This window comes from Zootermopsis nevadensis, unplaced genomic scaffold (assembly GCF_977971745.1).
Source record: "Zootermopsis nevadensis isolate Lab colony 2312 unplaced genomic scaffold, Znev_1.0 Znev_ptg000025l, whole genome shotgun sequence".
NCBI lineage: Eukaryota > Metazoa > Arthropoda > Insecta > Blattodea > Termopsidae > Zootermopsis > Zootermopsis nevadensis.
Window position 1 is genome coordinate 4,771,675 of NW_028259157.1, and position 26,962 is coordinate 4,798,636.

The 26,962-nt window shown below is 34.1% G+C and overlaps 1 protein-coding gene across 4 annotated transcripts; it reads right to left on the reverse strand.

The window, feature by feature from the left end:
• Positions 1–1,648: 1,648 nt before the first annotated feature.
• On the reverse strand, positions 1,649–26,637 carry Upf2 (UPF2 regulator of nonsense mediated mRNA decay). 4 transcript variants are annotated; one of them, XM_022060727.2, is made up of 21 exons: positions 26,499–26,637; positions 21,591–23,410; positions 20,622–20,783; positions 20,264–20,494; positions 18,617–18,812; positions 16,813–16,958; positions 15,762–15,957; positions 15,039–15,211; positions 14,453–14,555; positions 13,295–13,457; positions 13,004–13,151; positions 11,597–11,815; positions 10,118–10,447; positions 9,174–9,332; positions 8,461–8,640; positions 7,304–7,703; positions 5,915–6,054; positions 4,995–5,193; positions 4,366–4,508; positions 3,935–4,027; positions 1,649–3,057 (listed from the first exon to the last, which is right to left on the reverse strand). In XM_022060727.2, exons 2-21 carry the CDS (start codon positions 23,400–23,402, stop codon positions 2,947–2,949), a joined length of 5,304 nt encoding a protein of 1,767 aa, XP_021916419.1. In that variant the 5' UTR covers positions 23,403–23,410; positions 26,499–26,637; the 3' UTR covers positions 1,649–2,946. The 4 variants fall into 4 exon arrangements, with proteins under 4 accessions (XP_021916419.1, XP_087211930.1, XP_021916420.1 ...); XM_087355804.1 differs by lacking the exon at positions 26,499–26,637 and adding an exon at positions 26,437–26,455; XM_022060728.2 differs by lacking the exon at positions 26,499–26,637 and adding an exon at positions 26,225–26,430 and having other exon boundaries at positions 15,774–15,957.
• Positions 26,638–26,962: the final 325 nt, after the last annotated feature.

Here is a 26,962-nt window from a genome sequence, read left to right on the forward strand (position 1 = left end):
ATGTAATCAACCAGATCGATGGACTTCAGAGATTCACTACTGTGCTGGTATAGTTGTCTGTACACAATGAGTGTGTCCAAAACAAGCACAAGTATTCTTGACACACCTTAGGAACAACATTCAATAGTCCCTAAAAATGTACTGAATATGACCATTCAGCCTTGAAAGGTTAAATATTGTACAGTAGGGCACCGCTTATACGGCGGGTTAGGGACCAGACCCCCGCCGTAAAGCGAAAATCGCCGAAAAGCGGATCTTTGCCTTATTTCACTTGCAAATGCATATCAAAGCCTAATAAGATGTTACACAATCATATAGTAAGTGCACAATAGCGCTAGGCCTAAGAAAACGATATGAAATTAAAATGAATATCAGTAATACACACATTGTCCTCAGCTTATAGTGATTGGTGAATATAAATTTGAAAATTGATATGCTTATAGTAGGAAGGATGAAGGAGATGGCGCATCTTCATCATCTGACTCTTCAACGAATCTTATTCGTTTTGGTGATAGTTCGGAAGCCATAGACATGCCTTGTTCACGAAGTTTAATCATCTCTAACTTGGCATTTAAAGTAAGAGGCTTACGACTCCTCTTTTTATCGCTACTACCCTTAGACGCCATTGTAATTACACTGTAGTAACACAAAAATATTATATAAATATATAGTTTGTAATAACTGAAAAATTGCCAGAAATACAGAGACACGGAGCGCACAAAAGCTGTAAACAGACTGAATCAGCGATGAGAAAATGGAGCCGGACGCACTTCTCTGACTCAGCTGTTGAGCGCCGTATTAGCGGATCGCCATAAAGCAGAGCGCCGAAAAGCGGGGCCCTACTGTATCCCCTATGGGAAGCTTAAAACCTTGCATACCATGCAGTATTATCTAAATATACAAAAGTCACACATACAAACAATGGTAAGGTCAGTTCTGTATATTAATGAAATTACTGGAGATGAGTACAGATCTCAATATAAAAGGGCAACTACTGATCAAAATAAAAGCTTCTCTATTCTACAGTTTTCATGTGAAATACAAACTCTGACTGATCTCCAAAATGAAATACTTCGACACACACACACACAAAAAAAAAATACACACATCAAAATGTTTTACACACAAAGAAAGTACTGATCACATTTTTGGGGGATGTTCATTATTGTATCAAAAGAGATATGGCACATACAAACTTCAGTACAAGAAAGGTCTTGCCAATAGTTCGAGCCATTCACCCATAAATCACACTGAGATATGAACATCTTTCTGAGTAATTTATATAACCTCAGTAAATCTAACATAAAAATTGATATTTAAATTAAAACTTCATGACAGAAGTGTCTGTTTCAAGCAATAAGAGCAATTAATTTTGCTTAAAGTCATTCTTCCCTAAAATGAAAAAACATCAATATGCACCTGCATAAAACATTCACATTTTATAATTTTGTAGCTACTCACAAGAAATTTGATATGACAGTAAAAACATGTCTACAAACTTTGTATGAAACACATATGTATTTAAAATATCAATATAGCAATAATGCAATTACATGAAATCATGATTTAATAGTAGGTAATAAAGCACTGCAAACAGGAAAGTACTAACTGGTATGATGAGAAGAATATAAACAAAAGTAAAAAAAAATTGTGTCAACTTTTTTTATTCTTAAAAGTACCAGTATGGTGATGGCACATACATTTCAAATTATGTCTCAAAGTAACTGAAACCCTTTTCTGCATGAAGTTCCACATGACATATTTATTTCTGCCATTACAACTTATCATACATAATATTGACAATCACTGGCCTTGCAAAACTATGGGAATTACAAACTGCAGTGTAAACGTGAATCTATATTTACACTTTCACACATATAGAATCATCATAAAATCATAAAAATGTGAAAATAATTTCAAAAAGAAAAGTTAGCTCATTAAAAAACCTATTTTCAGAACTTCAAACATATATGATCTCTAAATTTCATCATGTAAAGGATTTCACTACACTTAAGAAAGCAGAATGACAATTTTATTTATGAAATCCACAAAATGACTTACAGACCAATACATAGAGGAACAATGCCTGAAACAGAATCCCAATTTCAGATTTTCCTTCTTTCAGTATTGTATTTTCATGGTCCAAGTTCAATTATTTCAGTGTTAAATGTCTTCAAATTTATTAATCCTCAGAGAACATTAGAAGAAAACAAACTTACATAAAAATTGTGTACTGATCAACACAGTTTGTTTTATTTCAGTATTAGCAGTGTTAAGAAAATGAACATTAAGAAAATCTCATACCCCAAAGATTAATAAAAACAAGCCTGTTCTTTATAAACTTCTGTCCCATTGCTTGACTTACTCAATACTTTCAAGTCCATGGTATTAGAAAATACCTAATGTTTCATAGTTCCTTCCTACCTTTCTTTATTTTAAAAGATAATTGCTTTAGTATGATCAAAGTATCATTTGTCAAATTAATGAACCACATAATAATCTGTAATACTAGGCTTAGATACACTTTGTAAATTTCCTTTTCAGCTTTTAGTAACATACAGAGGATGATATTAAAAGCAAAGTCTGTAATGAGACAGGCAATTATATTCACAAGTCTTACATTCAGAAACTGCACTGCATTTAATTTCTTCCCCATTCTGTCATGATGTTAGCTGAAATGCGTATCTTAAAAAAAGCACACATTAGTCTGTGTTTCCAAAACAAGGGTCACATAACCATCAATAAACTACTATTAACATGACCATAGGGCAGGTGATTTCAAGATGGTATCCTCCATTTAACCATGTTACAAGAAAATCAAATCAATGGTTTTTGGTGTAATAGTTAATATTATGTAAAACCTAACAGTCTCTTCTCACCTTTTACCAACCACAGTGGACTTCAATCCATATGACTCAAAATCTGAAACATTCTGCAGCCTTCACTTCACCTAACCTTCTTTGGTCCAAATATGAGGTCTGCATCAGGAGCACCTTTTGGGTGCTGATATTTGTGTTTCCTCTCTCTGTTCAGATTCATGATCACAGGCCTCTGAGCCTAAAAATACAAAAACAAAAAAATCTTTAAATATCTAAATTTGACAAGGTAAATTACTTATAAACATGTGGAAATACAATGAGATAGAAAAGGATAAAGTATGACCAATTGGAAAAATGTGATATATCCGAAATAAAGTGCAGCTGGATGGAAAAAAAACTATAACTGGTTTCTGAGTCACAGCGGTGGACACCATAAGATGATATTTCGTGAAATGTAATATTTGCTTGGTAAACTACCTGTTATTCTTTATCCCAGAACATAGTAAACAATGTAAAGAGCCTGAAGAGTGAGAATAGGTCAGGTACAACAGGAGCAGATACCCTTTAAATAAAAATAATAATAAAATAATAAAGTAAAAACTTTTCTCAGCTTAATGATTATTTATAAAAGAATCAATAAAATAAGAAAGAAAATGTCATTGTTTATATTTAAACAAATGAATGTAAGTTTTGTTTATAAATTATATAATTACAAATAAATATTTTAAAATATTCCCTCAACATGGACAAACACCTATTGGAACAGTCCAAGTCAATATTAGAATATCTTCAAGATAGTGAATTAACCGCTGCACATCCAATTTTATTCTGAAATATTACTGTAATGAAGCCATATTGTAAGATGAAATTGTTCTACTAGTTATTTTTGTTGTGGTATGGTAATATTATGTCTCGATGGAACTGTGGCCACTAATGGGCCAATAGAATTTAACATACAAAACTAATTTGAGGAGAAAAATTTGAGTTATTGTTAAGATAATAAACTGTGAATTGACCAACTCTACATGCAAGAGTCAAAATGTGTTCCAGAAGTGTCCCTGGAAAGGAATAATAATTCTTCAATAACACAAGAGTAAGCACACTACATTACATACCTGTGCAAGCATTTCTTGATAATCTTCTTCTTCTAGTCTTTCATTGATATCCAAGGTGAGGCGTTTCACTCGCTCTTTTTCAGCTCGTTCGGCCTGATGAAGATAACAATATCACAGTTAATTCAATCAATTAGGGCAATTATGGTAGATCTAATAGGCAATCCATGAAAACCATATGACAGAACAGTTAGCATTCATGATACTTCCAGAATGTGAGTTAGCTGCAGCACTGCTGTGCCAAACCATAATACAGTGAACGAACTACAACAAACAAATTATTAAAGTTATAAATTTTCAGTATATTTATAATATTCAACTGCTGTATTACACTTCAGCGAATCTTGTATGAAATAAATATGTTTTTCCAATCATCTTACATATAACTGCAGTGAAATATGACATGTAAGTTGAAAATAATGTCAAGGCCTTACCTCCTCACGATTTTTCAAATTGAGCGCCAACTCAGAATTAATGGGTACAGCTAAACTCTTGTACTGCTGTTTGTGTCCTTTCCTGACCATCAACACAAAATTCATTGTAGATTTCTCTTCAACTCTTGTCTCTTGCAATTGCTCTGAAACAAAGAAAGGAATATGCATAAAGAACAGTCCATATTATACGTGAGGATGTGACAGTTTTCCACAGGCTACTGAGAGAAATAAGTCACATCCTCATGCCCCGCCCCATATTTGTAAGGTTGAACCACTACTAAAGATAATTTAATAGATCACTAAATTACAATACACAAACTGCTCAGGCCAGTAACAAAATGGTAACAATTATAATGTTCACTCCTCATTATTCTATCACTCAATGGATTTTGATACAAAATTAAAAATGAGCATAACAAATCCTCTTATTTATCTTTGTAGATCAATTTTCATTTAAGGAAATATCAGAGATAGCCCAGTGACTCTCACAGTTGCACAAGTTATTTAAGATTTATACAATTTTATAGAAATCTACAGTGAATTAAAGGTTGTCATCACATTTACAACTGTGGTGTGTTTGAGGAAACAGCAGTTGCTAATAAAGACAAAGGTTAATATTTGTACAATACCATAGGTCTTCTTGGCATTGCCTTTAATGTGCAATGGAACAGAAATGTCAACTTGTTGTGGCTTCACTGTCTCCCGCATGCGGTCCTGGATGTTATCTGATACCATTCTGTCAAATGCAGAGAGGAAATCTTCATCTTCTGGGCAGTCAACGTGAGTAGGGCCCTGTGGTAAGGCCGCTACCATAGATGCCTCATCTCCCTTTAGAGAATTATTACAATAAAATTACAGATCGTACAGCACAGTGTGTAACACTGTACGATTATTCAGGAAGTGAAAATCCCACCTTCAAATATTAACCTACATATAACTTCAAAATTTCCACTAAGTCTTAAAAAAGATGTTTAATATTATTTCCATTAAACAGACCCAAAAGTCTTTTCAATAAATTGATTTTAGTTATATGACTGGGATTTCAGGTTTTCATGGTAATGGGTATGAAGATGGCTGTCTTTTGGTGCTTACTGCCTCATTTTCAGAAAAGGTGTCAATTTATCAATTTCATGTTTAGCTTCTTGAGATTTTTGATGGTTATTTACATATTCATACTTCCAAAATAGAGAAAGTTCTAATGTTGACCTCTTTTGCCTTTTACTTCTTAACTAGATTCATAGAGTTAACATAATTTAATTTTTATGACAAAATTTCACAGAAAACTAAAACTGGTAGTAATGTAAGCACTTGGAAGATTCACAAACTAACGTATAACAAATACAAAGTTCTCAATGTGAACTAAATATAGTACCTCTTCACAGAACACATGATCCTAACTTATGAAAACACTGTGAGAAGAGGGAGCATACATTAATTCTATTTCTCCCAATTTTGCACTATTATTTATGAAGTAACAACCAATTTAATTGTTTTAATGTAATAATTTATTTCACTTCCTAAGCACAAATGTGTTTAAGCTCAACTGTACCTGACTCTGCTGTAATGGTGAAGAGCTTGTGCCACCCCACTCTTGCTCTCCTTCTCCTTCTCCATCTTCAAACTCAGAAAGAGCTTCACAAAACTCATCTTCATCATCCTCTCCACCTTCACCTTCCTCCCCAACAACACCTACAAACACAGCAAACAATCAAATGTGTAATCTTAGTTAAGTCAATTTTAAAACATTACTTATACCTTTCATACCATGCAAGATTGAATGTTCAAACAAGGAAATCAGGTATTTCCTATATAAGATTTTAGGTTATGAAGGTGGGGAAAACGTTGATTTTGGTCCTATGGGTTGTAATAGCACATGGGTAGACAATGATATTTCAGAGTAACATATCTACAGGGCTGACATTAAAAGTCATACATTTTTCTGAAACACTGATACCTTTACCTATAAGTCCATATGGTGATACAACCCAGAAGATCAACATTGACAGTTGTTTCCTGTCTATTAACATAGCATGGTTGCACTGGAAAGTGTCTGTTGTGTTGTGTGTTATTTGTGAGAGATAAAGTTACAAAGAAGCTGTGTTACCATGGAGAAGAACTACAAAGTGGTCAAGACTACAAAGCACTAAATTATAAAGGCTTGAAGATTTCTGTCTTCTGGGTTGTTGCGCTGTGTAGTCTGGTCGATGTTAACCAACGTTTCAGAGGGCATACTGCCTCCGTCATCATATTCATCGCCCTGATGACGGAGGCAGTATGACCTCTGAAACGTTGGTTAACATCGACCACGCTACACAGCGCAACAACCCAGAAAACAGAAATCTTCATTCTCAACGCTGTGAAAACCTCAAATCTTACATTATAAAGGCTTGTTAAGAGAGACGCTAGAAAAAATTATATTTATTTGCATTACTGTTTAATTCTTAACAATTTTTATTAACACAGAAAAATAAAATTGGAGAGTTTCGAGAAGCATATAATGGGATGGAACAAAATTAACATGGTGCTAACAATTCAAAATCAAAAACGGTGGTTTTCATATATTCTTCTTAGTAACATGTATTAAATGTTACTATAAGTGGGCCACTACTTTAAATCTTAAAGTTACGCACTGTATCATCATGCTTTTCAAACAAATGTAACAGAGGCCATATGTAATACATCTAACAAGGAAATTATATACATGAAAAAAGCACATATATCAGATAAGATGCCTAGTTTGAGGTATACACAATAAAGAAAAGTTTTTTGATATTGGGTGTATTTCTATACATCAGAAAGTTTGGATTAACTGTGATAAATATTCATAACAGAAAGATCTACTGATATTAATATATAATAACAAAACAAGCAGAAAGTGACATTAAAACTGCAGAATAAAATACTTATAAATTCAAATTATTAAATAATCTTTCCATACTTTTTATAGATTTCTTCACTGGCCGACCATCATGTGATGATCCTTCTGTCTCTGTTTCTGCATCTGTGACATCTGCAACTTCTGACTCAGTACATGCATCATCATCTCCTTCACTTGCTGCCTCCACAATGGTTCCAAGATCAGACCCCAGGGTAGGGACTACGTTGTCTGCTGCATCACTACCACTCCCACCAAACAGCCACGGCATGTGGTCTGATAGCATGGGTGCAAATTCCATCTGCATCTGATGAACAGCTTGATTTGCTTCCTCAAAACTTGAAAGCAGATGTAGTTTTGGTCGCAAGCTTGTCAGAGTATCTTTGAATAAGTAATGGACTCCAACAGGAAATGGATTTTCTGGAGTCCAATATTTATCTTCATATTTCAACCAGAAATACCTCTGTGAAAATAACAACCACACAAAACAACACAATTCAGATATATTTTTAACAATTCAGACCATCTTCTAAAATGACTCATACAGAATAACAATAACTTAAGAATTAATTCTAAGAAGCAGAGTACTTCTTGAGAAGTTAATAATCTCTCAGCTAGTCAAGAAACTCCTACTTTTTGTGTTACCTGAAGGTTCGTTATATGTTCACAAGAGCTCATCAATGGACCATATCATGAGACACATAAATCTCATTCACAACCTCACACCCTGTTTTCTTAAGATACGTTTTTCATATTACCCTCCATCAGTACCTAAGTGGTCTATTCCCTTCTGGTTTCTCTAACCAAAATTTTGCATGCATTTCTCACATCTACCATATTTACTATACCTCACCCTTGTCATCCTTAAAGTAACTGTATCCAGGACGAAACCATACATCTTTCTTATGTCATTACCATAATAGAAGAGTGGGGGTAAACTATGAACACCAAAGACATTATCAACATAAGAAATAAGACAGCAAGCTACAAAGTACTGCCACTGGAAAACAATTTAAAAACTACAGCCAGTGTATGTTTCCTTATGTACTACCCCTCTAACAATTCTGATCCCCTTTCCTTTTACTTTGAATGAACATGGAATGTTCAGATTCACCCGGACTACAGTACTTAACATGTATCACTTGTCTTAATTCTTCGATAGCCACATACTAGCACTGTGTAGTGCACTACCTTGCCCAGGACATTCCAGTCTGTATTACCTGGAAGTAGGTGAAATAATAATCCAACTTCAATTTGCTTATTCCATTATTAAAGTACTGGCCACATGTCTCTAGAAGGATGCACACTAGTCGGATGCGAAACAGATGTTCAGGAGGATCCAAGAATGATGGACTTGAAGGATTTAGAGAAACACCAAATGAAATCAATGAATAAAGAACCTGGAACATAAAACATTTGATGTTCAGTAATATATATATAATAAAACAGATATTACAGTATGTATAATGTATACAGATATTTCAGTCAATCTCATAGAATGTATAATGTACATAAATGTATCTTCCAAAATAAACTAATATGATACACTGTGCTAGCTGATGCCAGATGCACACTAATGTAACTCAAGCCACTGTTTACTGCATATAATAGTGCATAAAACATAAATTTCAGTACAGAATGAACTACAAACCCCAGTCATTCTTATTACTAGAATTACTAAACCTGATTGGAGATGACAGACCTAATAAGCAACATGATAGTATAATGGAGTAAAAAAACATCTATCACACAACAAAACTTCCTACACTCTTAATATTATAAAATGTGTACGTGTATGACAGGAGAAACAATATGTTGAAATAAGAAACTTTACTACTAATTAATTCTGATCCTGCAATGAACACATTTAAATAAAATTTGTGATATTGATAATAAAAACCTTAAAGTGACACAAACGTCACTAAATTGTTACCTTGAAGATATCACTACTCTCCACCATACGATAATTGTAGAGTTCACCGAGATACTTGATCATTGCCACACGGCGCTGGCTGTATTTAGGTAGGTTCACTTCCATACCTAACCTGATATCCTCCATCACTCCATCAACTACATGTGTTCCTACCATCTCCTGTAATGTACCAACAACATAAATTGGTTTCAGTAGAAGCACAAAAAGTATTTTATTCAGAACAAGAGCAAATTTGAAGAATTAAATGCAAAAAAAAAATCTAGGCATATATAGGAAAATAATACCATCAGATTATACAGAAAGTTTAAAAGCGTGTGGACTGGATTCAAATGGCCTGCGATAGAGACCAATGGCAGACTCTTACTGATGATGGTGATGAACCTTTTGGTTCCACAACAGATCAGTTGAACAACTACTAACTACTCAGGAAAACCTTGTGTTATTTTCTTCAGCATATGAAAGGAATGAAGATATTAACGCTGTTAAATTACACGAGTCTAAAAATTAAAATTACCACAAAAGCATTTTTCTTTGCCAGTAATAGTAATTTTTAATATTTGTTTTACCCAATAAAACAGACATCATCTCACAACTAAGGATAAACTGAAATGCTACACTTTACATCTAAGGTACTGTTAAGTTTCATTTATGACAACAGTGATATTAATGATGAAATCATTCATATTACATGAAAACAAAAGGATTAGAAATTGCAGCAAGTACCAAGCTTTAAAATATTACTGACCAACCACAAATAAAAGAGATCTTCTTAAGAAAATGATCCAAATGAAAATTCAATACCACATTCACAAGAGACCACCACAAGATTGACCCTAGTATGAGCCAAAGAAATAAGATTTCATTTGCTGCAAAAACTAAGGGGCTGATTCTCATTTAAATATCATACCTGCTTTGCAAAAAATATACTCATTTAATAAACTCACCTGATGTGTTACTAGACCCGCCAAAAGACTGGCCAAGCAACGTATATTGTAATACTTGACATTATGAGCCATAGTGAGGCACTTCACTGAATATTCTGCCAGATCTGAATTCTCCCATTCCAATTTCCGCATCAGCCTCAGCACTTTATCTGTATTCGCCTTCACCAAGTCTTGGTACAATATTTTACGAATGAATTCATGCATTGGAGGGCGTTCCTTCTTCACAAATGGTGCAGTGTCTGGTGGGTCCACATAATAAAATGCATTTTCAATCATGGTCACATACCGTGAATCCAATGCTGTAACACTTTTCTTTCTCATCATTTGTTCCTGATAAAGAAAATAAAGTAGGGTACAATCATGGGAATTCTTTATGTTATGTCTGATTAACTTGTCTAATAAATGTACATTAATATTACATTACCCATATCACCAATGTAGCTTTTAACACAGTAAAATCTCATAAACCATGATAAGGATTAAAGGGAAATCTGCCTATAATACACAGCAAAATCCAAAGTAAAATTGTCTTATAAATGAAAATGATTTTACCTGGAAACAAAAAAAAGCATTAACCAAAAATAATTTGTATACCAAATTTTGTTCTGAACAGTTTCAAGGAACCTATCCAGCCACAAATGGAACCTAATCATGAACAAAATATGTACAAAATACTTTAAAAGGGAACAATCTGAAAGATAAAATGAAAAAGTATACTGCTAAGGAAGAATATAGAATATACGTGTAGAACAAATTATAGCCTGTAATATAGATTGTAAGCACATAGGGTAGGTATGTATTGTTAAATTTATTTTATGTAGATGTATTAAAATTCCTGACTGAAATTATGCAAATGTTCAAACCTTTGTGATTTAACTATAAACAGGATTTATTGTGCATACTTATTTAAGATGCCAAGTTATTAAAACTTGTTTTACACACTGTTCCTTTACTGTGGCTGTGTGATCATGACACTTTGACCAACTGTACCTGAGGCAGACACCTGCTTGTCATTAAATCAATCCAAGTTCAATCCCAGGGTGGTGGAAGTGGGACACATGATGGACATCCTACCAATTCTGACATTGGCAGTGATGAAGGACCAATCCACAGAAATGTCTACCATTGCAAAACTATGCAGATAATCAAGGACAAAAAGGGGTCCTTAGTAGTTCATCCTAGGGTTCTAATGTACATACCTGTTAGGACAATATGCATGCCTAAATCACAATACTACCACAACTGCCTTATTTATTTATTAACAGATCTGAATTATATTGTCTGCATTAGAGCAGTCTAAATCTGACCCAGGTGTCATTTTTGCAGTCTTATCATAGGATGGGTCAAGTGTGTGCAGGGGAGAGTTTGTAAAGATGAACACCTAATACGAAACAGGTAAGATCATTTCTTGACACACTAATCAAAATTACAGTTCAAATCTAAACCATCTACATAACAAGTCCACACATACACACTTACCAAATACACTTTGGTCCGCTGATGTGAGTCCGGATTTCTGAACAAGAACCGGCCACAGGATTCCAGAAGACTGCAACACATCTCAATGTGATGATGTGTAAAGTCATGAAGCAACAGTTTCAAGCAGTACAATGCCTCTATCTTGGAGTACATTCTGAACTTCACCAATTCTCCAATAAATCTCACAACCTTTATCTTGGATTCAATATTAATTTGATCCTGATATTTCAGGGGATAAAGAGAAAGGACTTCTGTTAGTTACATACAGTGCATGGATAATAATTAAACTGTGTATTTTATTTTTAATGATGAAACTACTTTTATTACCAAAGTACTAATAGTAAAGTGTCCAGAAAGGGTGCAACTGCAGGTTACCATGTTAATGGGCTTAATGTCCGAGTTCTGACCTACGTAAATGAATATTAATAAATAAGCCTCATACAATTACACAATTTATTCATATATTTTTGCATCAAATGATAAAACCTTCACTGTAAGATTTCTCACAGAAGGAAGTACAAAGATTATATTCTGGGTTGTTGTGCTGTGTAGTCTGGTGTAAGTTTACACACATTTTGGGGGTGCTTGCTGCCTTCATCACGGAGACAACAACCCAGAAGACAGTAATCTTCAAAAACCTCTATTTTCTGAAACTTCATATAGCAAATAAAATTGCAGTAGGATATCACAAAAACACAATAAAATAACCTCTATATAAGGTAGTCCAAAAACTTCTAACACATAGATATTTTACTTTATACATTTTAAATTATTGCATATTTCACTTTTATATACAGCAAAAATCATTAAACTTATTTACCATTATTTACTATTAGCTTCCTAATGTATTTTCTGTTTATAAAACAGGTTAGTTAGGCTGGCAGACGCCAGTGATGGAAAATTACAAACCATGCTATTAAATATTATATGAAGTAGCTATGTGAGTCAACAGTATTTAACACAGAAGACAGCAGTCCTCAGACTCACCACCGTGAAAACCGCAAATCCTACATGTGTATTCAACACATGTAAACCTTAGCTCTCCTTCTTCCAATTTCAAACTGGGAAGTCTTTTAACCACTAGTGTTAGCAACTGGTAGCTTAATTAATACTTATGATATGTTGCCCCTTCACTTCATTTTCCAGATTACTTTATTACTTATCTCTATGGGTCTCTTACCATCATTTCAATCAATTTATATCTGTAATATTGTAACTTAATACTTTTTCTGATCACAACTAGACAAATGTGTTGAACACAATTTCAACAAAAAAGGTATGCTTACTTGGTTGTTTTCTTCAAACTATATAACTAAGAAAATTACAAATACCATTCACATTATTAAGAAAAACACCTATCTGATTAAACAAAAGCAAAATTAAATTCCATACAGCAATAAAACAAACCTTCTTCCGGACATGGAATTTGAAGTCTTGTTTGAGAAATTGACCAAGTTCCATGGCAACATCAGGTACTACAGGATGCAATGTGGCAACAAATCTTGCATAAAATGGCAGAAGATCCAGACGAGTGCGTGGTACACTAAACAACATTCTGTTAAGAATTCAAGGTCAATTATAAAAATTAGGCATCTCAGAAACAAGGTATATGACTTTAAAATCAGTCAAATCATACAATATTATGCATGTTAACCAACATAATTAAAAAAGTTAACAGCAATTCATTCCTCCACTTACTTGACAAGTTTCTTTCTGTTATATTTGGTGTTAAGGTTCATAACAAACTCCACTGCCGAACTGTCAATCATTTCACGATTAACACAGTGTGGTAGATGAGTCAAAAATGACTCCATTAATATTTTGTTACTGGAATTTGTCACAGATTCAAGTTCTTCTATATCTGAAAATCATAATTCGGAAATCTACATCCATAATAATTTTAAAACAACTAGTCAACTACACAGCATAATTAATGCATATTTTAAAACATTACACTTTTAAATGTATCCTAATACTGTAGATATACTGGGTAACGCAAAAAAAGTTTTTAAATAGAAAAACATGAATGGTTCTATGGATTTGAATTAAATTTGTATCATACAAGTAGTACATGCCTAAGTATGTGAACAAGATGTATTCAGTTTGGTTGATTCATTACACAGAAAAATATTTTCCATTTTGAATGTTAAAAATAGCTGTCATTCATAATTCATACATTTTATAAAAGTGATGTTCAACAGCAGCCCATTTTGTTGGATAAAGGTTCAAACCTACATTTTAATTGGTCAATGGCTTACTTAATGGAGGCTTTTTTTTACAGAAATATTTATTTTTGTGCCACGCAGTACAATCAAACACACTTAGTATTAATATATAAATTAGATCAGTTTTTTGCCTTAGATTAGCTAACAATGCTTTCTCAATTGCATAAGTTACTCAGTGTTGAAAAGTAAGTTGATTTACAATCAGGAATTATTAGAAAGGATTCACTCATGACCTATTTTAAGGTACTGTTCTGCCATTTTCATTGAGGAACTAAGAAAAACCATAATAAACCTGTTACCAACAAAAACCATGAGTTTTAACTACACAAACATAACATTTACTAAGGTGTAAAATGGCAATGTGTAAATTGAATAATGCAATGAACAAACAATGTCTTTCTTCCTACATGCAACTAACCCAAATAGAGCCATAGAGTGGACTAGTAAACAGATAGAGAAGTAGTATCTAAGATTCAAGTCCACAAGGCACTATAGCCCAGAAAACAAATGTCAATAAACAGATCTGATGACACAGGAACAAATTTTGTTTGGTAAGTAATCTTATTAAATGCATAATCTTCTTTAAATGACTATCCATTCTTTGGCATTTTCTATATCAACCAAAACTAACCATCAGGTTCTGGAGGACTTGGCTCCTCATCATCTTCCTTTCCCTCAGCAATAGGTTCCTCCTCCAATTCCTCTGCTTCTGCATCCAAAACATCTTCTGAAATCTAAAATAAACAGAAGTTCAAATTAAAAATCTGAAAAAATGTCAAAGACATCAGAGACTGTGTAACAACTTAACATGTATGTTACACAAGTGTCTAAACCACACTAGTTTTTAATGTGATTATAAGATAAAAAGATTCTGAAATTAATAACACCAAGGATGTTCAGGATTTATTCTCTTCCCAAATCTACCACAAATTAAATATAATGTTTATTTTAAACATATTTTGACATGGTGAATATTTACTTAAATACAAATAAATATTATCTGCCATGTAACAACAGATTTACAGCTATACTAAAAAAACATGCATGCAGAATTGCAGTAGAAACATTTGAAAAAGACTGTAATGCATTACACACAACCTTTCTATTCCTGTCCCTCTTAAAAATTAAGAGCATTTTATTTTTGCACAGTATAAAGAGAACAGACGACCAAAAGGTAAATTAAACACCTATAGTCAGAGATTTGAAACCCTAATCACCTCTGAAACTGGTTCAAGTGGTCGAACAGTGATACTAGGTAGGAATTCCTTCATGTCTGTCAAATATTCATAGAAACGCTGTTCTTCTTCATCCTCCCAGATTGTTGATGTGAAACCAGTCTCTTCACCATCACTGGCACCAATCATTCTCAAATCTTCATCCTTCAAATATTCTGAATAAAAATAAAGGTTTATGTGATAAACAGATGCATATTTTATCACACTTATACTTTATGCAGAGACATAATGCAAACTTCATAAGTACAGTAAAGGAGTATCTTAGGGGTACTTTCATGTACTGACTTGGTATTAAAAAGGCTAAAGAGTTCAATGTGTTACAGCAATTTCCAGTCTCTCATGCCAGCTGTTAGCTGCTATACTCAGATGAAATCTATTGTTTTGTATAATATATGAACTAAAGACAAGGCAATCGGGCATAATGTGATATTCTAATAACTTGTTTCTGTTTGTTTTGAAGACAACCTAAGCTCAAACCATTCCATATTACTACTATTCAAGGAAAAAGATAACTCACACCACAAAAATTTCACATTCACTGACAGTAATCATCATTACATCATGAATACTTCGTAAGAGGCAATATTTTTATTGCATATACTGTGAAATTAAAAACCATTACCACTGCAGAGTTCATGCAATAGTACATGCAGTACAAAACACCAGAGCATGACACCAGGCAAGATACCCCCAACTGCAACGTACGTGGAAGCATACCATCCTCAGGAAGTACAGGCAAATCTTCATCAAGTATTTCAGCAAATGTAGTCATTCCCGTAAATAGTCGTTCATATGAATATTTCAGGTTTTCCCACTTTTCTTTCCGCTCTCCATTCAGTTCCCCTCTTGTTTGTAATATCTTCTTGTTTTGCCTTTCAAATGCCTGAAGATCTCTATGTTCCTGAATAAAATTAAAACTCACATTTATCTTCAAACCCCATCAGGAAGGTAATATTCACTGTTTTATCAATAAAAAATTAGCAACTTCACAATCACAATGCACATATCTGTGTCTGAGTATGAAATGTCAAACATGTTATGGATAGCAGGATTTGAGGTTTTCACGGCAGTGAGTCTAAGATGCCTGTCTTCTGGGTTGCTGCCTCCATGATGGAAGCAGCAAGCACCTCCAAAATGTTTATAAACCTACACCAGACTACACAGCACAACAACTCAGTACACCTTTATCTTTATACTTGCTACCATGAGAAATCTCACAGTGGAGGTTTCATGATGTTAAGGCAGCAAGGACCTCTGAAACATCAGTGAACTTCTACCAGACTACATGATTCAACAACCCAGAAGACAGCCATCTTCATGTTATGGATACCTTTCCTATGTATGGCACATCAAAGAGATAATTTGGAGTAAATTCCAACAACTTCTGACATGTATCACCTGCTTTAATTATTAGTGACTGTATATTTTGCCCACAGTGTATTTATGGGTTCTCTTTATGTTCAGAATAACCAGCAACTATTTCCATTAACAGCATCAACTGCTTAATCTTTATAATGGGTATGACCTGTTTTCTTTGAGGTGAGAAATTAATTTTTAATTATTTAGATGAGCTTCAACTTCAAGGTGTTAATTATATTTCACAGCATGAAACAAAGGAACAGGAAATTTGGGTTTCCAATGCACAAATTGTTTACCATAATCCATGAGAAACATAATTCTGACACACAAATATCAGCAACGTGAATACAAAAGGGGAAGACATACTGATTTTTATAACCAATATGTTGTGTCTTACCTTCATAACATGTTTTACTAATGAACCGTAATAGTCTTTTAGTAAAGTTTTTACATTTCGCTGCTTTTCCTTTGTAAGCAGCTTGCTTCTTGGGAGCAAAATTTGATATTCTTCTGCCAGCAATCGTATTTTTCTTGGAACCAAACCTAAAAGAAAAGTCATTCAATATAAGCATTTGTATTAATTACTGGTTTTAACTGGGTACATACATGCATTCTGAACAAGAATCAAATGTCTTATACCTTATCCATCATGTGCTGATCAGCTGTGGCAAACATTTACAACACACAAAACCACCTGTTCTACAGAACTTATGATTACTCTGGTGTGATGTGAAACGTTAACTTTACAAATAGTTTTATAAGTTGGCAAGCAACTTTAAATAAAACACCACACAACGAACAACTAAAGAGATACGAAGTCCCAGGAAGACGGATAGAGAATGGAAGCCCTACAAAATGATCCCACAGATCTCTGGACCAAACTACGAACTATGAACTTTTTCTTACACAACAGGACATATCAATGTTCTGTCCTCACAAACTTAGGTTTGATGACTTGAAACACCCAACTTGTAGAGCCACTGTATAAACCAAACAATAAAAATTACAGAAACACTGGGATAAGTTTCTACATTGCTTGCATGTTATCAGAATAATCACTGGAGCTAACAAAAAGCATCGATTAAGCAAAAAAGTTACTGTTTTCATGTATACTACTGGAACTTCACTACTTATTTCTAAATAACCCAGCATTTTATAGTGATCATAATAAAATCTACCATAACACAGACACACAGAATAAATGTTCAATGCCTAGAAATCTTTTGTTATGCACTACTGCCCAACCTATAAGGTCCTTTGCACTGTCTTATTTTAAGCGCTTGATATGGAAACATGGTGCTACCACAATATATGCTATGCATTAACTGACTAAAAGCCACTTGCACATTTGATTGTAAAAATACAGCTATAAAATAAAACCACGTTTAGATATGAATGAATGGAAGGCATAGGATGAAGGAAAAAGAAAGAAAGGAATGAAGCAAGAACACCTGTTTTAGTATGAAATAAATACCTTTTCAAGTAAGGGTGTATAATGATGGTTGAGAAAGGAATGCATAACACAGAAATATAAAACAACTGAACATCCACCCTACATATGTCTAAAGAATACAAGAAAACATGTCGTGTAACACCAAAGTTCTGCAATATACTTTCATAATCACTGGCCTAGGAATAAAACTCCCCATAAGGATAATCAGACTGGTTAAGAACATACCATGACCTTAGTCAACTCATTCATGGTGGGCAAACAGGTTCCTAGTTCTGTGGTTCTCAAAGCAGCCAATGGGAGCACAAGAAACTGATTTATGTGCCACACTAGATTTGAACTGAAATGTATCTATAAAAGTTAACTGGTCTGTAGAAAGGTGACATGCTAAGCTACATGACAAACAAAACACAATTAGCATAATTACAGAGTTGAACAGGAACAAAGGAAAAGAAGACCTGAAAGGCACAAATGTAACTCCATTCTTCTGAGAATCTTAGCAATCAGGAAAGCTACTTTCTCAACAAAGGTAAGGATTTCACAATATCTTTCTCAATTATTAAAATATAAAATTCAAAATGAACTCTGAGAACATAAACAAAATTTGTAAAACAGATTGTATTTTATTTTAGTGTAAATATTTTGAGGATGTACTGCTGCAAAGTGGACCAAATGTGAAGACGATAAGCTGTCAGACTACACAGTGTGAAAATGTTAGCCTTAATACAAGTTAATGTGCTGTAGATAGTACCTGCATAATCTTCACCACAATGTCTACAGAAACTCAGAATGATACTGACATTGTTGTGTTCTTCCCTGTCCATGTTAACTAACACTGTCAGTACATTTCCTAGAAGAGGCAATCCTTCCTTGTGTGTGAATATCCCTACATTTATCATTTCAGCATAAAATCGTAAGTCCACTCTCAATTTACTCTGATTTATCATCTGAAACACAATTGGTTATGTTAAAACTACATCTCTATAAACCTTATAATCAGCAATGACATCCCACACTTCTGAAATGCTACTCATTCAAAAATAAAGCCCAGAAATCAACATAAAATTTCTATATAGACACATTATAGCTGTTATTCAACATGTGTATCATTTTAACATTGAAGATGGCTGTCTTATGGGTTGTTGCACCATGTAGTCCAGTGCCAAAGTTTAAAAGGTGATAGTTGTATTCATCATCAGGGCTCACTGCTCTGAAATGTCGGTAAAATTCTACCAGAATACACGGCACAACAGCCCAGAAGACAGCAATCTTCATACTTGTTGCCATGAGAACTTAAAATCTCACTATTTTAACATTTATTCACTAACGTTCAGCAGCCATGAACGTAGATATCATCATCTAGAAGAGCAACGTCCAAAATCACTGATGAGTCACAGAAGGCACTTCATCTGACAGATGTTGTTTTTCTACTTCAATATAGAGGGTATAAAAATAACATTTGTGGACCAATAGGCACCCAACTACAGCTGCCTAAATTTATATTATTTTTAATTTCATTTCATTGCAATCAGTTACTTTAATTTAGTTAGTTTTGAAGCCCTTATTATTGGTTATAATCTTTGTCAGAAAGATAAATTATGAAATATGGCCACTTGGCATACTGAAATGTTTGAATACTTATAGACCAATAATCAACATCCACACATAATTATTAATTATTATAAATAGCATCTGACCTTCCAGGTTTTAATACCACTAGGTATACTTACAACATGTCACCATGTGTCATACACCAAGCTTTTAATTGTAAATTTTTAGGTGAACATTCATGGCAGATAAATATTTTAGAACATATACATTTTTAGGTTGGTTTCTGACAGAAAAAGTATTTTAAGGTCAAATATGTTGTGTGTTTGTGTGTCACTAAAATATTTATAATTTATAATAAAATTGACAGAAGACTGTAGCACAAGAGCTCAAACAAATAATCTTCAAATTACAATCTTGCAAACTTTTTGAGATGGCAGAAACAATCCCACCTTTTGGTGAAGAATTCCAAAATTTTGTATGATGACAGAACTCTGAAAAATATGCATATCTATCAAATAACTTGCCCAAAATTAATAACATGGTTATTCTGCTAGTTATTTACATCTTTATAATATTCCATTAACTCAAGCACCAATGTTACGTATTATTTGGGATGAGAGGATATAACTGAAACAGTTTGTGTCCATGCATTCAAAATTACAAATATCAGTACTGTGAACATATGAGGTAATTTTTTGCTATTGCAACATTTTCAGTTAAAAACTAATCAAACTTAGCAACTTATTTCAAATGAACAAAATTTGAAACGTCTCAATCCAGTCAACAAATACACATTTAAAATATTATGAAAATAAATACGCTGCACCAACATTAACAATATACTTACACGATCATCTTTCTTGATTGATAAAAACCTATGCCAGTTCTCCAACAGATGTGAAGAAAATTCTGCATACATGTGATGCAGAGAATTGCATAGTTCCACAGCAGCCATAACATCAGTCATCTTGAGTTTGGCCTCTACTATGGCTGATGCAGCTTCGCTTATATACTTTGTCAAGTTGAGTGTTGACATATCCTTCAGCAAGGAGTCAAGCTGACTACATGTAAATGTTTTCTGTCAAACAATACAGCAGTTAATGTGGAAATTAATAGTAGGATCACTTCATAAATAACATATACATGTACAGCACTAAATAAACAATATTTAATATTACTGTACTGTCAAAAGTCATAGTACTTACTAATTTCCTCACAAATGCTGTATTCTTTTTAAGGCTTGAATCCAGTTTGGAGAAGTGATATTCATCTGGGCGCAGACTGACCACATCCTGATTCTCCTCACGAAGAACTTGCTTCTGACTGAGTCTCTGTTCTACTTCAGACACATACAGATCCAGAATTTTCTGAAATAATACATTTATCTGTCTACGCTGTACATGCATGTGCAAGCAGTAAAAAAGTTTGCTGAGTACTTAAAAAAATATAAGAGAGAGGGCGTGGGGGAGAAGAGACAGAGAAAAAAGAGTGTGTGTGTATGTGTGAAAGCAGGAATCACTATATATTGGCAAATTAGTAACCAACATTCTACCCATCCTCAGGCACACATCATAATTCAACACCCTACAAGATATGAAGTTTACTCTAAATAACTTTCATTACATATTTCCAAGATGACAGCCTTCTGGGACATTGCACTGTGTAGTCTTGTAGAAGCTGACCCATTTGATTTTACTTAGAGTGTCAGAAACACTTACTGCCTCCATCACCTGGGCAATGAGTGGTGTGCAGAAGAACAGATAGCACAATAAGTGTTAAGAGAGAGAGGCTGAACCAGGTTAAAATATGAAATATGGTAAAAATATGATTTTTGGGTCATATTTTCAGAAAAAAACAGGAAGCTGTTAAATGACCAGGCCACTGGCTAAGCCCTCGACCTTGTGTTCATTTATTTCACATAACAAAGATGCTGTTCTAAAGCCAATCACTCTAAATATATCAGAAATTATTTTTCATTGTATTCTGTTAATATTTACCTCATAAAATATTGCTAACAGAGCTTCAGATCTTAATGAGATCCATATTTCATCTCATGTAATAATTTTTTGTGTGACTAGATAAAACATGGATACTGAGACATAAAATTCCCATTATGTGTTCATATTATGCATAAAAAATAGCCGTCATAACAGCATTAATACGTGGATATTTACCTTATCTTCACTTGATGTTTCAGACGGATGAAGAGATGCAGTTTCTGATGGCTTTATCTGTTCTGGAATAGTGTCTACTCCAAAACAGTATTTGCTGCCTGCAGATGTATCTCCAGTCATTTCTTCAGTTGATTCATCCATGAAATGCTTAGAGTCTTGTTCATATAATTCCCCTGTTGGATTTCCTAAGTTAATGCCTTGGCTTTGCTCTGTCTCTTTGTACTCCACAGCCATATTTCCCAAGGAAAAGTCAGCAAAAAATGTGTTCACATCTCCAGAAGCGTTGGGGTCTCCTAAAAACTCAGAAGCACTTTGATCTCTCTCCTGAAAAGTTAAGGGTGATCTAACACTGTCTAGCACACAAATAAAATGTTCGGTAATGTCAATGCCTTCTACAGGTGTTGTAGAATTTTTGTCAGAGCTTAATTCTACAAATAAATTCTTTTCCTGTTCAATACCAAGAGTTCCTTCTCCACTCATTTTTTTTGTAACATTTCCTGGAGTCTCCGAACTGTTGAATATGGAATCATCAGAACTACCGTTCTGGTCATCATTTTCTAAACTGCCCTTCTGGTATTCATTTGGTGCCTCATTCCTGTCCTCTAAGTCAAAGCTACAACTATTAATACATTCTAGGTCTCGAGAATTGTCTAATAAATCTACAATTTCAAAACTTGAAACTTCACCTTCCTCCTTACAATTTCCTGAACTGTCTCCTGTGTCAAGTGAAACATTTGTTTTCTGTATAGATTCCTCAGTGTTCACATTATATTCAGGAAGTGTCCTGAAGTTTCCTGCAAATCCTTGCAACACATCTGTAAATCCTGATTGTCCTGACACTCTGTCTAATGAACCATCTTTCAAAATGTCCAGGCACCTTGGTATGGCACTTCCTAATGCTTCTGGTTTGGTATCTGTAAGTAGTGCTGCGTCCCCTTCTGGAATTCCTGAGGATTTCAAATGAGTCCCTTCTGAAACTTCAAGTGAGATATTCGTGACCTTGTCCATCCTGGGCAAAGTCTCCCTCAGGTCAACCAACTCAGTTCCTTCCAACACTGCAATGCCTGACAGTTCTGCTGAACATTCTAAAAGACAACACTGAGCCTTATGTAATTCTGAAGATCCAGTTTCAGTCCAGCTTGAAATTTTAGAGTGCTCTTCATGTGTGTTTCCTTGAGCTTCAGTTTCACACTGCTGGAACATGATGGGTAACTTACTTTCCTCTTCCATTGCAATTTCACACACAGATAAATCACCACTAGTATGTCCTGATTTGGTAGAATCTCCTTTAAAATTCACATTAAAACCATTTATTTCAATGAAATCTTCTCTTCCCCTCTTTTCAGGAAACTGCTTAAATAACAAATTATTTTCAGTTTTGAAATCTGAACCTTCTGTAGTCTGCACAAAGGGAAATAAAATTTCGTTCCTGCTGCCATCACAAAGTGTTCTGTCAGTATATTCCAAGTTATTAATTAAATCACTTTCTACACATGCTTTGTTTGTGCTTTCACATTCAGAATCCTCGGTGGCAGACCTCAAGATAAAAGCATCTTCATTTTCAACATCAACAATGCCACAACCATCAAGTTTGTCATTTGCAGGTATTTCCATCTTCTCTACTCCACCAGCATCTTTCACAAAGTCTGATAAACTGTCCTTGATTTCTAAAAGTACAGACTGATCCGATCCACACCCAGGATCATTAAATTTCTTTTGATCACTATTATTTTGATGCCTGCGGCATCGTTCCTCGTGCTCACGTTTCCAACTCTTTGCTCTTCGTTCTGGTATGAGTTCTGTAGGGTCCATATTATTCACTGCAAAGATCACACAGAATAAACAATGAGAAATCCAATGAACTTCTTTTTGTTACAGTCTAACAGAACTCTAACTTCTGCACCAACTTTTATCAATCAAGGCTAATGTTTGTATGTTATCAGTAATGCTGATCAAAACGAAGCTGATATGCTTTCCCTGAATACAAGTTCCATTTACAGAAGAAACTATCAGAACTATAAACTTACTGAACCAGCTACGCAGATATCCTGCCCCATTTTAACAAACATTTGTAAAATGTATTTTGAAACAAATAAATACATACTCTTTTAAACTAAAATTACGTTTCTTAACAGAAGATACTTAATTCAAATAATCTGACATTAAGACGTGAAAAATAAACATTTAACCTATTATGCATATGTAAAAGAATTAACTGCCAAATCATATATATATATATGTCAATACTGATTTATGTGAATAAATGTCAGTATAATTCATTTGCATTCAAACTCATTTCAGAAAAATCTAGTAAATTCAGGTGATTAAAATTTAACCTGCTTTAGTTCATACACATTAAACAAATATCAGCAATGTTAAAAATGTTTAATAATAAAATTAACCTCTATTTAATCATGAACATAGGAATAAATGGTGCTTTTCCTCCATACCTAATGTATATATCTCATGATATTGTGCCAAGCACAGGAATAACCATATATTTAACTTAATATGTTATATGACATAAAAAACATCTCAGATCCAGTGACATTAAGAAGCCCTCAGTTGTAGACAATTAAGATGTTCTTGCCTGCACTAAATTACTGTCATAACTATGTAACTTACGTTTGTATTAGAAACAAGTATTGTATTTGTGCTATGACATGTTCTACATCCTTGACTTAGCCTACGAAGAATCTATGGAATGTAAATAAATTCTATTCTTTTCTATTCTAAGAAAATACAAATTTCTTCCAGCATTTATACAGCTGTTCAGAATATTTCTGTAAGGTGCCGTGCACAGCCTCCTACAGTGCCATCTTTAAAGCAACTTGAAAATCTGCTTGTTTTAAATCCCTAATTATATTTAATATTAATGTTGGTGAAGTGATTTTGTGTAAAGTGGTAAGATTAGTACTTGCCTCAAAACCACATTTCCCTGCAACTATATTATTCAGAATATTTTTATTACATCCGCATAAATGCCAATTAGATAGCAGGTAAGTGGGCCACTATGGCAGTCCTGTTACTTCTCATAACCATTCTGTTTTGCTTTACAAGCAGTAATTGGAAATATACACTGGAGTACCAAGCCAAGAGGAGGGGAGGGGGGGGGGGGGCTAACCTTCCTTCTAGATATACTTTCAAAGAAATGCCTCAGTTTTCCACTATTCAGTTACATCCCATTTATTAGTGATCAGTAAAGTATCAAGGTCTCACTGCAGATGATTTTATTAATAATTCTAAAAAAACCTTGCTTTTTATGTTTATTTTTGGTATTTGGTATCTGAATGTCACAGCTGAGTGGTCAGCACTCCTGTTTCATATCTCAGCCTGGAGACCAGCTATCCTTAAGGTTTTTCATGGTGTTCCTTGGTTCCATCAGGCAAATGCTAGAACACTATCTTCAATTTGGTCACAACCACTTGCTTTCATATCCTTTCCAATTCATTGTTAATTAATCACCATAGGATCTGATGCTATGAAGTCTCAGGTACTGTGTTGTTAAATAAACCACAGATACAGAAAATAAGTACTTTTTTGTGTTGTGTACCAGTCATTATTATTCTGTTCATTGGGAACCAGACCTTCCTTGTGTCACATCCACTTCCTTGTCCATGTTTACAAGCAGTCCACAGTTATTTTAAATATGATACAGCATTCCTCTGTGTAGATCCAAGGACTGGGTAAATATTAATTGTCACAGGTTATGGAATGAAGTTACAATAATCTTGTATAAAATCGTTCCCAAATATGCTAATGTTCGCAGAACTCCTTTACATCTAACCCAATTTCAAGCATGCTTACTTCTGTTCCCAGTATATGTATTACACAAAACCCCCTCAAGTTGAACACCCCTTTATATTGGACACTTTTAATTGGAACAGTCAAATATCCTATAATTTACATGCCCACAATACCCTATATCTTGGACACCCCTTTTGTTGTAAATAGGACAGATTCATGCACTTGGCTTCAATGCTTTTCAGGGAAACAGTTACATATCTTGTTATTTTGAATTTCTGACTGAAGAATGCCTTCTATCTAGAGTATTAGCTTATGGACACTGAACCCATCTCTGGAATTCAGTGAAAGTCTTTTGTTAAAACCTTCACTGGACTACAGTATTGCAGATACAGTTTTAAGTCTATCAGCACTGTGCATGTATTTCAGTTCAAACTGTGATGACAGAAATGGGATTTTTCCTTTTGCGATGGAGAAGTGAAAATTGGTGGAATTAACTTTAGAAAATCTTATTGAGACTGGGGTATAATGTGCAATGCATGGGAGTGGGTTTCAAAAGATTATTATTATTGTTGTTGTTGTTGTCATTGATTCTTAATTCAAGCAAGCCTACAACAGTTAGTGTATGCAAGTAAATAGATTACATTGTCATCACACCAGGATGATTTTTCCCTTTCCCTCTATCTCGGACACATCTGTAAGTTTGACACATTTCCGTGGGACCGCAAGTGTCCAACTAAGAGAGGTTTCACTGTACTTTCCTACAAATTATTTTCGGTATTGTATTGTAACTTGATATTAAGTTCATTCCAAATATTGTGCACAATATTAAATAAAAAAGTAGTCTGGAAAAACATATTCTACAAGTCCATACCAGTTCAATAACTTACCAAACCATTGTATAATACACAACCTTGTTTCTATCACAACTTTAATTCAAACATGTTTTAAATCACCACGACCGAACAAAACCAACCATGACGAAAATTGTTCATTTTATCATCTGCGTCGTCATTAATCATGTACATGAATTTACAATACAGAGTCAACACTAAACCTCACAAAAATACTATTGAATTTATATCCCTACGATTAAACGTACCACAGGCAAGAAACACAACAGAAAAGACCACAAGTACCTACTATATAAGTAAAGCACTATACCTCAGATGACATATACCAAAGAGACGAGTATGGAATAAGTTTGTTCACGCATGTTGATGGTGACCTGTTGTCGCAGAATACAAAATATTTCGAACTCATAGTCCAACTCCAAGAGCTCAGTGGACCAGCTTCGTTACCTTAGTCGAATTGTAATGACTATTATCACTCCTTCCGTTTCGAGGTAATTATAATTCCACAGACCGTCAATAAATATTCTGAAATTTATGACAAAAAACATATTCATGTTCATCTCTCCCAATTTCTTTCAATCCAATTCACATCATTAATCCCAGCACTAAACGAGCATATTCTATCTCACTCCTTTTCATCCCTACAATTTTCGTCAACCAAAAATTCTCATCCATTATAAACACATGTAAACAATGGTGGTTGTGCTTTCTTGTGTAATTATTTTTGCGGTAAAACAATAGTTGACTGTAAATTACTGTCATAACTATCTTACA